The 13,276-nt window shown below is 36.6% G+C and overlaps 1 protein-coding gene across 6 annotated transcripts in view; it reads left to right on the forward strand.

Moving 5' to 3' along the window:
* PCLO (piccolo presynaptic cytomatrix protein) overlaps nucleotides 1–13,276 on the forward strand; it is a 253,191-nt gene that overhangs the window by 6,311 nt on the left and 233,604 nt on the right. For all 6 annotated transcript variants that reach the window (XM_045578497.1, XM_036429575.2, XM_045578495.1 and 3 more), the window contains exon 2: nucleotides 222–1,836. In XM_045578497.1, the coding sequence (XP_045434453.1) occupies nucleotides 222–1,836 (1,615 nt within the window). The remainder of the gene's footprint in view (nucleotides 1–221; nucleotides 1,837–13,276) is intronic.

The raw sequence follows: 13,276 nt of genomic DNA on the forward strand, positions 1-13,276 counted from the left end.
TGTAAAAGAAAAATTTAACTTTCTTTATAAAGAAAGTAATAAAGGCATTAGGTGTTTTAGATCACTTACACTCAGCTATAAAAGTAGATTCTAGTTATATTTATACTGTTATAATTTTGAGGATTTAAGAAAGTGATGCCCTTTTGCTATTGCTTTCGTTGTGATAATTTTAATCATTTTCATTTTTTTGTTTGTTTGTTTGTTTTGTTTCACTCTTCTAGGAAACAAGAGTTGGATAGTAGTCACCTTCCCAAGCCGCCAGGAAAACCGCCCGACCCAGGGCATCCCGCTCAGCCTGGCCTCAGTAAAAGCAGAACTACGGACACTCTGAGGTCAGAACAGAAATTGCCTGGAAGGAGTCCTTCCACTATTAGTTTGAAAGAATCAAAGTCCAGAACTGATTTTAAGGAAGAGCACAAGTCTGGTATGATGCCTGGCTTCCTCTCAGAGGTTAACCCATTAAGTGCTGTCTCCTCTGTTGTAAATAAGTTCAATCCCTTTGATTTGATATCAGACTCTGATGCATCCCAGGAAGAAACTGCCAAGAAACAAAAAACAGCTCAGAAGGAACAAGGAAAACCCGACGGGACCACAAAGCCTCCGTCACAGCAGCAGTCACCCAAGTCAGTTCCTAAGCAGCAAGGACCTGTGAGGGCCCCGCATCAGCAGGATGGCTCTCCCAAATCGGCATCTAGGCAACCAGAACAAATGAAATCACAACCTCCAGGGACCGGGAAGCCAATTCAGGGACCTACCCAGGCTCCTCAGACAGATCAGACGAAATTGCCGCTCCAAAGAGATGCCACTAGGCCTCAGACTAAACAGTCAGACACGGTGAAGGGAGAATCCCTCAAACCCTCGCTGCAAAGCTCGTCCAAACCACCGACTCAGCAAACGAGCCCTGGAAAGCCTCCAGCCCAGCAGCCTGGACCTGAAAAATTTTCCACGCCACAGCCTGGACCTGCAAAACCCTCAGCTCAGCAACCAGGGTCAGGGAAGACCCTGGCCCAACAGCCAGGGGCAGCAAAACCCTCCGCTCAGCAGCTGACAGACAAACCCCCAGTCCAGCCACCAGGGACAGTAAAGCCTGCAGCTCATCAGCCTGGGTCAAAGTCTCCTGCTCAGCCTCTGGGACCAGCAAAGCCCCCTGCTCAGCAGACGGGGCCACCAAAATCCCCAGCTCACCAACCTGGGCCGCAGTCTCCAGCTCAGCCAGCTGGGCCTACAAAGACACCTGCGCAGCAGGTTGGGCCAGTGAAGTCTCAGGCTCAGCAGCCTGGGCCAGGAAAGACTCCTGCTCAACAGCGTGGCCCAGCAAAACCCCCAGCTCAACAGCCTGGCCCAGCGAAACCCCCAGCTCAACAGCCTGGCCCAGCGAAACCCCCAGCTCAACAGCCTGGCCCAGCGAAACCCCCAGCTCAACAGCCTGGCCCAGCGAAACCCCCAGCTCAACAGCCTGGCCCAGCGAAACCCCCAGCTCAACAGCCTGGCCCAGCGAAACCCCCAGCTCAACAGCCTGGCCCAGCGAAACCCCCAGCTCAACAGCCTGGCCCAGCGAAACCTTCAGCTCAACAGCCTGGCCCAGCAAAGCCCTCAGCTCAGCAATCTACCAAACCTGTAAGCCAATCAGGAGCTGGGAAACCTCTGCAGCCGCCGACTTCTCCATCTGCAGCCCAGATTCCAGTACAAGGCCTCCCTAAAACCATCTGTCCTCTTTGCAACACTACTGAACTTCTGTTGCATCTTCCAGAAAAGGCCAATTTTAACACATGCACTGGATGTAAAACCACTGTGTGCAGCCTCTGTGGTTTTAATCCCAATCCTGATATAGCCGAGGTGAGTGCATTTATTCAGTGTGTCCATGCTCTTAAACCATATTACCATCTTCCACAAAGGATGTTTCACTTAACCGCTGGTATGATAGGATGGCATTGTTTTCCTCTGGTTCTTTCCTTCTTTCCCTTCTTGCTTCCTCTTTATCTTTTCTGCCAATTGCAAGTTAGAGTTTTTAAAAACCTTTTCTTCAATAATAACCCTGAAATATTGCCACAGTTTCTGATACATTTGGCATATAAAGCAAATGTGAAGTGGTTGAAAGATGCTGCACTCTGTAAGAACCACAATATTTATTATTTAGTATGTAGTGATATTACTTTAGTTTGAAATTCATGCTTCTGCCTACCAAAATTATGATACTCTTACTTGGGATCATATTTGTGCTGGGAAGACAAGTTTTCTAATTCTAATAGAATTTTAATGTAAAGTTCAATATATTTTTTTTTTCCAAACCACACATATCCCTTTTCCTTGACAGAGATTTGGATATCCCCTATGAGGGCATGCTTCCCTCATTAGTTGAGAGTCATTAATAATAGCATAAGTCAGTTCATAAAATGAAGAAGTCATTAGAGAAGGTTCAACATTGATGGGTGTCCTTTCAGAAGGATCATAGTTTATATTTCAAGTCTTTGAAATTAAATTAAATTATATTATATTAAATTATAAAGGGGTGCCAAAACCAGTTTGGCTCAGTGGATAGAGCGTTAGCCTGGGGACTGAAAGGTCCCAGGTTCGATTCCGATCAAGGGTATGTACCTTGGTTGTGGGCACATCCCCAGTAGGGGGTGTGCAAGAGGCAGCTGATCGATGTTTCTAACTCTCTATCCCTCTCTCTTCCTCTCTGTAAAAAATCAATAAAATATATTTTTAAAAAATTATAAAGGGGCTGGTAGTGCCACAAATGAATTCAAATTGTTTATTCTCAATGAGGATAGAAAAGTAATTTTCACCAAAGTCAAGGTAAAAACTTGACAACATTGGTAGAGGAGGGACAAAAAGCAACAAATAGCTGAAAAACTCAAATTCTCTGGAGTTAAGAAGTAATACAGTGAAGATAAGATAATATCATCAAATAAAGTGAGAATAAAGATGCTTAGCATCTAAAAGAATATATATTTTTAAAAGAAATCTGGCAGCTGGGTAGGCACAGAAATGGTTTAGTCTGTCGGGAGGACAGCTGTTGTTGGGCTGTGTGCATTATGTCTGGAACAGCCCAGGAGAAAAACAAAAACGACAGCAGACAATGAAGGATTATGTGATTTAAATACCCCTGAGAGGGGAGATGTGTGTATAAAGGAAATCTATTTTAAGAAAACAACAGGAATGAGGATTGATAACTATTATGCTTGTTTGGATACTTAGGGTGATGAAAGATGAAAATTATGTGCATTCAAAATGTGACAAACTCTTGTTATTTTCTAAAGTGTCTTTTAATCAAAAGTCATATTGAGTACCTTAACTTTTTAAATAAGTTTTTCTTTAATGATAAAGTTTCAATTAATAAGGACATGCTACTTTCAAGTTATGGAGGAAACCAGATTATAAGTATTTTGTTTATGCATTTATATATTTTTAAATGTTGATAAAGGTATATTTCTACCCACAATATATGACCGTGATAGGAATGTCCAGTAATAATGACTTCAAAGAATAGATTATTACTTTGTAAAGTATTTTCTATGTTTTTATGGCAGTTTATAAGGCATAAATATGCAGTTGAAAACTCAAGCCATATACACAGTGGGGCATAAGTAGGTTTACAGTTGTGAGTATGCAAAAATAGAGTTTATTTTTGTATTATTATTTATTAATTATTATATTATCTTCCATATGAAAACCATAAATCCACTTTTGTCCCATCCTGTATATTATTTGAGTGCATACCACATGGAAGACATTTTACTCTATATTTTGTGAGATATAAAAATAACTAAAACATAATGCTGATCTTAACATGATCAAAATGTACTAGTAGGTTAGATAATACATGCACAAAGAAATATACTAGGTGGTCAAATGATGATGGCTGTCTTAAGGGTAGGAAGTGTCATTTTCAATGGGCGAGATTAATGAGAAGTCAGTGGGGAAAGTGGCATTTGAGTGGCATATAAGGCTGGGTACTGTTTCTGTAAATGAAGAACAGGAAAGGCTGTAATGGTTTCGTTCAAGACCTAGAGCCAAACTATTGCAGGAATATTTACAGAATCAGGAATAAATCTAGGTTGACTGAAATGGTGGCAAAGAAGAAACAGGCACTGAGATTGGAGAGAAGTTGAAGTCACATTTTGGTCTTCCACTTTTAGCAGGTAGAGATCGGCATTCTGCTTTATGAAACTTGACTAATGTAGTCATACCTTCATTCCTTCATTAATTTTAGAAATTCGTATCAAATATCTAGTTTTGAGGCATACAAATAAGTGAAAGGACAAAATCAAGTATTCGTTAGATACAGAGTCATCCTTCTTTCACACACAAATTTGTGTGTGAAAAGTCATTTTGTATAGGGCTTTATAGTTCACCTAGTTCTTTCCTATTTGTTTTATCAAAATTCAATTTTCAAATAATTCTATGGGCACATATTTTGTTTTCTCTATTATACTAATGAGAAAACCGGTGTCCTAGTGGTTACTATGGTTAGTTTCCTTTCAGGATCACCCTGAGAGTAAATAGCTAAGCAGAACCCAAGCCAAATCTTCTGGTTCCAAGTCATGATGGGAGGAAAGAGAAAGTGCTATGAGGTCAAAGGAAGAAACTGTCACGATAAGCTGGGGGACCACTGTTTTGATGAAAACAAATATTTGAGCCAGGACTATGAAGATTAATAAGAATTTGGACACACAAGAAAGGTGTTGGGAATGTGAGGGCTGGTAGAGGGCCTCACTTGTAATAAAGGACACATCCCCACATTGACGAGATGAGATGAGTCTTTTACACTTTGTGTGACAGTGACATCATTTGAAAAATAATAACATGTTCTCTGTCCAACACAGTAGGTTATTAGGGGGATTAACTGGACATTTGTATGAGGAAGTGTTTTTGTAATATATGAAGTGTTTTTCAAGTTGTAACATAATGTGACATGGATATTCTACCTTAAATAGATTTGACTTTTGAAGTTACTCTCAATTTGTTTTCTACATAGATACAGCATCATAAATTGCTGGCTTCTGAGGTTGCAATCAAGATCCACTTGATCTATGGTGTTAATAGGAACATTTCATTTTAACTTTAATTTTTTCCCCTCTAACAAAAAATGCAATCCAAGTTCTAATTCTGAACTCTAGGAATGCATTTTCCCTAATCCTGTTCACCAAATGACCAGTTCCTCAAATGACCAAATTATCAGGAGGTCAGAGTTGGGAAGTTTAAGCTCTGGATAGAGACTGAAAGCCTCTGTTTTAAGAGAGATAAGATAGGTAAAATTTTAGGGAAGATCTTGACTTCTAAACAGTTAAATATATGATGAGAGAGTTAACTTCTCTGCATCTTCCAAGAAAGACCATATATTCTGGGTCTAATCATCCTGAAATATTCAGGCTGAGTGAACAGATTTTTCCATACAAGACAGGAAAAGAGGCTGAACCTTCTGTAGCATTTTATGTATATGAATTTATTGTTTCAAGTTAGATGTTTATATGCAATAACTCACTATTATTACTTTTGTAGACTACGGGTAAAATAGAATATTGGTATCTTGTATTACTCCTTGAAAAGACTACGATAATTTATCTGATATTTCTTGTTACTATAATAATATCAGAATAATGACTGCATTTGCTTATGAAGATTCTGGCTCTTAAATGGCTGCTAGGTCTCTGGGGGAAGCACTGGGAAGACACCAACACTCAGGGAAGAGCTTTTGGGAAGGAAACTTTTACTTCCTTAACTAAATTGGCCAGTTTTAGTTAAGGAAGTTAATTAAATTAACTTAAGGAAGTTAAATTAACTTTCTTAACTAAATTGGCCAGTTTTCCCCTACCCCTTACACACAGACACACACACACACACACACACACACACACACACACACACACACTTTTTAGGCCACCAAAATTTCTGTGTGAGGAGGATAGTTTTTAAATTAACTGTCCTCTCTGGTACTGTCAAGATGCATACTTCCATGCTTTTCCAAATAAACCTTAAGAAAAGACTAGACTTTTGATGCCAAGAGGAGTATATAGCTATATCTCTTCTTGCCAGTCCATTAATGGATTATATCTCAACAATGCAGGCTCTCTCTTTGGCATTGCTTTCTGATATAAAACAGTATTTGCTTTCTAATTAATAATAAAAGCATTTTATTGTTGTTTTTGTTATTTTTGATCTACTTGTCTCTTTTGATGTGTAGCATGGGGCACGATAGATTTAGGGATAGATTTAAAGACTTGTCCCTAATGTATGATAATTCTCCTAGCTCTTATGAAATTTTGTAATATATGAAATAATTTGTCATTTTCTGAATGTTGCTAATGAACCAACTTTTAGTGATGGAAGTTTTCTTTTGTCATAATATTTTTTATTATTATTGCCCATATGTTAATAATTCTTTTGGCTGAATCCAGATATTTTATTAAACAAAAATGTGACTATATCTGAACAGCCAGAAAAACCCCAAAAAGCATTCACACCTAAACTTGATATAAACTCTCTCAAAAAAAAAAAAAAATTACCAAAAAAAAAAAAATTCTTCAGATTGGTCAAATGGTTTAACTTGCCACCTCTTAGGTGGATAGGCCTACTACTTCTTCCATTTACAGTAAGATAAACTGAGGGGGAAGGGGGCAAGTAAAAGATCTGTTAGGAATTGCTGGTGAGAAAAGACTAGAGCTATGTGAAATGTTAGGAGGCTGAAACCTATGGAGAAAGAAAACCAGTAAGACATTTTTGATGGTGGAGTGGCTTAAAGAATTTTTAGGAAAGTGGAGAGTCTTTGTTTAGTTACTTGCTATTTTAGCAGCAAGGTCAAAAGATTGAAAGTATAGTAGGTCCTGAAAATGGGAAAGATCACCAGTAAGATGACATGTTAAAGGTTCTTAGAAGATAGAAAGAAGATAGGAAGGAGGGGGGAAAAAAAGCTCCAAGGAAACCGCTGTGCGAGGGGGTTCCTATGAGAAACCTCAGTGAAAGTCTAAGCTTGATGTCAGCATATACAAAAAGCAGTAGTGGGTTGTGGACAGTGATCACACAATAAGTTGAAGAGCTGCAGTAGGAAAAATATATGACAAGTGGACTCTTTCCTAATCTCCAGTGGGAAGATATGGAGTAGGGAGAAGCCTTATTGTTTTCCCTTCAGGCTGACACCAGAGAATTATCCAAATGAAGGGATGAGCTTCTTGAGGAAGGTCCCTCGTGTGAAAAATAGGGCCTTCAACAGAAGCTTAGAAGTAATGTTCTTCTCGCACAACAGAGTGATATAAAGAAAAAACAACAGACTACTCAACCGAGAGTCAAATGTACTACATCTTTTAGCATCTGAGTAAAGCTGCCCTGACTTGGACTCCAACTCTCCACCATTCTGTTTCCTCTCATTCAAAGGATAGGACTAATGAGAAAGCAGACCTGTCCATAAATACGAGGGGGGGTGGGGGGGGTGGGGGGAGGAATGCTGCTGATTACCTCTACTAAATAATGGAGACATTCACTATAAATGAATGGTTTGAAGAGACTAAGGATATTTAGCAAAAATATCACATGAAGGACATAGATGAACTAGTGAAACAAAAGAAAAAAACATCTTACCTCATAGAAAAATAGTTCATTTAGGAAACATAAAGAACTTATAAAATTGTATTATTCCTGAAAAAATATTTAAGAGGATAACTCATCAATGACTGTAGATTCCAATTTCAGTGGGCTGTTAGAGGGTAAAAATGGGCCTACGCCCATTTGATGGTCTGGAAAAGAAAGACCCAGAATTCCCTCAGATAATAGAGCTAAGAGACAATAAAAAATTAAAGTACTTATTTTAAAGTACTTGTTAAGCATCCACTATATTTCAGGTACTCCTCTAGACTCTGGGGATATAGGCATGAAAAAAAAAATAGGTAGAAAAATCTAGCCTCATGAAACTTATTTTTTAATAAGAGTAACAAATAAAACATATAGTGTGACAGATAACAGGTATTACGGAGAAAAATGTATTAGAAGGTTATGGCACAGACCAAGGGATGGGGTGGGATGGGGTGGTAGGGTACCCTCCCTTCCATTGGTAGATTAGAGTTTGGGAGTTAATGGATGACTTGGGAATCTGGAATTTTTAGTGGTAACTAAAGGTATGTCTCATTTGTGTATATAATCTTAACTGAAGCTGGAGATCTGAGGGGGGTTAATGGTTGGTAAGGAAGGAAAGGGTAAGAATGTACTCAGGAATATATAGAATTTTGAGATTCCCATCTTTACTCCTTCCTTTATTTTTATTATTTTTTATATTTATTTATTTTTATTATATATTGATTTCCAGTGTACAGCTTAGTGGTTAGGCAATCATGTACTTTACTCGGTGTTCCACTTGATATTTCCAGCACCCCTACTGGTACCACACATATCTATCACCATATTATTGACTATATTTCCTTTGCTTTACTTCCCTCTCACTCCTTCCTTTGTTGATGTAGAGGCCCGGATGGGACTTATCCCTAGGATGGCGAGCTCTTTCTAGCTGCTGTCCATGGAGTTGTAAACATTTTTGGGAAGTTGTTATCCATAACTCTGTGGCTCCCTTAGGACTCTGAAAGCTTTGGAACTCTAAGAGACATTAAAAATCATGGCGATTCTATCTAGAGCTCTAATAGGAGTACCAGAATCAAGACCACGGAGGCAAGCTGTAGAACATTTTTCTGAGCTAAAGGAAGTTTGAAGCCTTCAGATTGTACAGCTCCACTGATGGCCAAGAAAGATTGATAAAATTACTGATAGATAGGTTTTGGTGAAATATCAGATTCCCAAGATAAGGAGGAAACTTGAAAGACTTCATAGAAAAAAAAAGCAATATTATCTACAAAAAGATGAGAAATCAGGTAGCTATCATACTAATTATCCAAACACAAAACAACAGATAGGAGGCACTTTCTTTACATTTCTAGAGATGGTGATAAAATAAATCCTGTGTCTAGGCATGATATTAAGAGATTATAAGGGCAGCTTAAGAATTTTTCTCATGTGAAAGAATGCATAAGAGTCATCACTATTTTATCTTCATATTAAGTAACTGTCTAGCTCTACAGCATATATACATATGTAGATGTGTATGTATGTGTGTAGGGGTGTGTGTGTATGTGTGTGTGTGAGAGAGAGAGAGAGAGAAAGAGAGACAGTGATATCGCAATCACTGTTGGAGTTTCTCTATTAAAGTGGATAATAATAAATAAAAGAATGGGATGGGATAGCTGACTACACCTCATAAATGAAGAAAACTAGAATGATATTAAATCAATGTTTTCCAAAATGTGATTGCATAACAGTGATGGAATGTGAGATGATATTAGGTTGTACACAAACCAAACTCAAAAAAGTTATGCATTATTTTATTGTGTATTAAAACATATAATACAATAAGTCTTTATTTAACACCACTGTTAGGTTATTGGAACTGTGCTAAAATAGCCTATAATGAAATCAGTTTTACCATAAGTTAATTGCTATAAACAAGGGTTAAGTTTCTTGGGCATCTCATCAACATTACAATAAAAAGGTATTGAATGAAACAACTGTTACTTGAGGGCCTACTGGATATTGCTTAAGGCAATCCTAAAATAGGTGATAATATAAGGTTGTCTGTTTAAACATGTGGCTTTATAGTAAGGTGAAAATTCATAATATTTTAAACTTGAATCACAGCTTATTTATTATTTGATGTTATAATGGCAACCATAAGAAAAGCTCAAGGCAAAAGTTAACACTGATTGATTCTGGAGAGTAAGGCTTTTACTATTAATATCATAACTTTTTGTGCTATTTTTTTAACCTTGTAAATGTGTGTTAAAATTAATACTTTAGTAATTTAAAAAAATCCCCATTCATCAGATAATTGATTAAATGATTATAGAATGTTAAAAGATGAGTAAAGGATGTAAATTACTGATTTTTACATCTTCAGCCTTGGCTTTCTACTTGGTGAAATGTTTAGAAATTTTGGTTCTAAAGAACAGTGATGATTTGAAATGCCTTATGTCTGTGAGGCAAGTTTGGTCATTTTTAAAATGTATTCTTTACTTATCACAGCCCTTGTACTTTAATTATCACTGTTTTCATATGAATCCAACAAAGAGAAAGTCCCCTAATTTAAACGTAAGGTTTTTAGAAGATAAAGGATTTTTTTAAATATATATTTTCTGGTGATCCATATGTTTATCATTTATAGTATTTAAAGTAATACCCTGACTATGGCAAAATTGATTTATCTTAATTTAGTTTTTGAAAATGAACTTAAAGGAATAGAAATACTTGACGAATCTTTTTAAAATCAGTATTACTTAAATTTGTTTACCAGCACTATTTTTGTTTAGCTCTCATTTTCGATGCATTTCCCTCATGACTTGGATGTTCCCTATATAAAATGACTATATATCCCTCATGCTTTACTTGTAGTTTTAATCATTACAACTAAAGCCTTTTTTTTCCCCCTTCGCATTCAGCTTTTAAGTAACCAGATGTTTTAAATAACTAGGTGTCTTTCTGCATAGTCGGCATTTATATCTGTTAAGCTTGTTGTTGTGTATTACTGCAACTGGTGTGATGATCTGCATAGTTAAGTAAGAACAGGTGTTCTGCTTGAAAGCAGACACCCACACTTAACAGAATCATTTCTTGGATCAGTAAACTTAATACAACGATGGGTTAACTTTCTTATTGTGTACATCCCTTGAGAAAACACACATAGGTAACACGCTCTCCTATTCCACATCTTAATTAGCTTAGATAAAAATGGGCTCATGCTTACAGATATGACAAAGGACAAAGATGTGAATTATTTATGCGAGGTTTATAAACCTTTCCTTAAAGTAATGCCTATATCACACATATGTATACGGCATCAAATGTCTGCTGCTCACATATGTGCACTCCTGCTGATATGTCTACTGTTACCAAGCACCAGGGTTTTCTGGCAGTGGTGTTCCATCAATGAGACGTGGTGGTTGCAGAGTAGTTTTATTTACCTGCAGCAAGTAAAGGAGACAGGAGATTTATACCCAAAACTCTGCCTCCTACAAGGCAGGCTAGGTTGTTCCTTGCTTAGGTGTGCTGTTTGGTTAATTACATGTTGATTTATTTTATTTTCTTCTTCTTCTTTTTGGCAGTTGGCTATACTTATAGGTTGGGTTCCTGCTAAGCTTACCCTGTTTACAGCAACACCTGCAAAATACTGTGCTACATTTGAACATTTAGCACGAATAGCATTTAGTGAGATCCTTGTCCTTTCTAACGCTTTGAATTTACTTAAAAGTAATTCTAGGACCTTTGATGAGGAAGCAACAACTTCACTACAAATAGTGTTTCTTGACTTTTTCTTACTTCTATAAGAAAGATTAGTCTTTAGTTGCAGGAAGAAGAGACCTTGAACACTTTTTGTTCATTTCAGATTGCACACTGGCAATTTATATGTACTTTGTCATTTCATGCTCTTCTAATGAGATGGCATCCACATTTTAAAGATAAGAAAAGAGGCTAAAAAATTGGAATTTGTACTCGAAAGCTACCATGTTTCTTTTTAAATTAATCATCAGGTAGCCTATGCAAAAGTGGAAAAAATACAAGATTTTAGAGTAGACAGTGTGGATATGAACCCCTAACTCAACCCTTACTTGATTTGTCATTTGGTAAGGTCATATTTTTTCTGAGTGTTTAGTGTTCTTATTTATGATATGAGACTATTCATAAAGTAAAAATCACATTTGGCAATATCAAACTAGTAAATATTTATTTTATTATTAATTTCTATAAAAATTCTAATAGATACCAGTAAGGATATTGCCATCCCTATTACCTGCATTTGTACATGAGGAACTGAGGTTAAGAATTTAAGTGACTTGCAAGGCCACAGAATTACTTCACAATGGATCCCATTCAAGAAACTGGATCTACTGACTTAAATTTTAGCATCTTTAAAAATATGTGTATTTTTATTGATTTCAGGGAAGAAGGGAGAAGGAGAGAGTAATAGAAGCATCAATGATGAGAAAGAATTATTGATCTGCTGCCTCCTACATGCCCCACACTGGGGATTGAGCCCGCAACCTGGGCATACGCCTTGAACCACTTGAGCCACGCCAGCTGGACAATTTTAGTATATTTTCTTATAGGAGACTACATTGTCCTTAAATAGACCATTTCCTACATTTCTAGATTATAGAAAGTGTGTGTGTGTGTGTATGTGTAAATTTATTTATTTTTAAAGTTAAAAAAAATTAACCTTCTTGGCAAGAGTTTATTTTTGGAATTAAGGGCAAAAATAGCCAATGCCCAAGAGCACCTATTCATAGACCTTACTTTTCACTCTTTCTCAAACCAGAGTCTTATATTGCTGAGTTCTCTTTTGTACTTAAGCAAAACTACACTCCTACTCTGAGCCAGCTACAATGTTAGATTTTGGAAAACACACACACAGATGATAGAGTTAATAACCTTTCTCATTATACAAATAAAATTCAATGTCTAGAAGAGGAGTCAATAATTTAGCAAGTGAAGATGGAATCTTGTTTGTAAAATAGAATATAATAAAGTTCTTATAGTTGAGATCTGGTCTCAATGAGGTATAATATAATAAAACTACCTTTACTATTATTATTTTTCGCTATCAAAAAGAAATTTTAACCAGTTGCAAAATAATGTATAGAAACAGGACATTTCTATCATTTGTTCATAAAAGTCACAATTTTCAGCAGAATTCACAAATCAACTCTTAGAAGCAGATTTCCACTTATGTAAAACAAATAAAAAAGTGAAAGACAGGTTTCATTATATGAGCATGTGATTAGAAATTCTGTAAGAGTATTTGTTGGGAAAAATTTTAATGTGGAGATTATTGTGTTTTTTAACTTTACTGAGGAAGAATTAAAAATGTTTAAGAAGGAAATAAATGATAATAAAATATGAATAGGATTCTTAAAAATAATGTAAAGTTGAGTAAGTATATTTTTAATATTTGATTTCCCTTAACTGCATTCTTGAAAATGTACATACATATAACTATATAAAAACATGAATAAACTATCCTGGCCTATGTGGCTTATATTGGTTGGGTGTCTTCTCATGCACTGACAGGTTGCTGGTTGAATTCCTAGTCAGTGCACATGCCAAGACTGTATCTGGATCTCCAGTAGGGGGTGTGCAGAAGGTACAGATTCACATTTTACTCTCACATTGATGTTTTTCTCTCTGTCTCTCTTCTTTCCTCTAAAATTTAAAAACGTAAAGGAGGTATTTTTAAAAATGACTAAAC

This window comes from Pipistrellus kuhlii, unplaced genomic scaffold, assembly GCF_014108245.1.
Source record: "Pipistrellus kuhlii isolate mPipKuh1 unplaced genomic scaffold, mPipKuh1.p scaffold_m20_p_10, whole genome shotgun sequence".
Classification (NCBI taxonomy): domain Eukaryota; kingdom Metazoa; phylum Chordata; class Mammalia; order Chiroptera; family Vespertilionidae; genus Pipistrellus; species Pipistrellus kuhlii.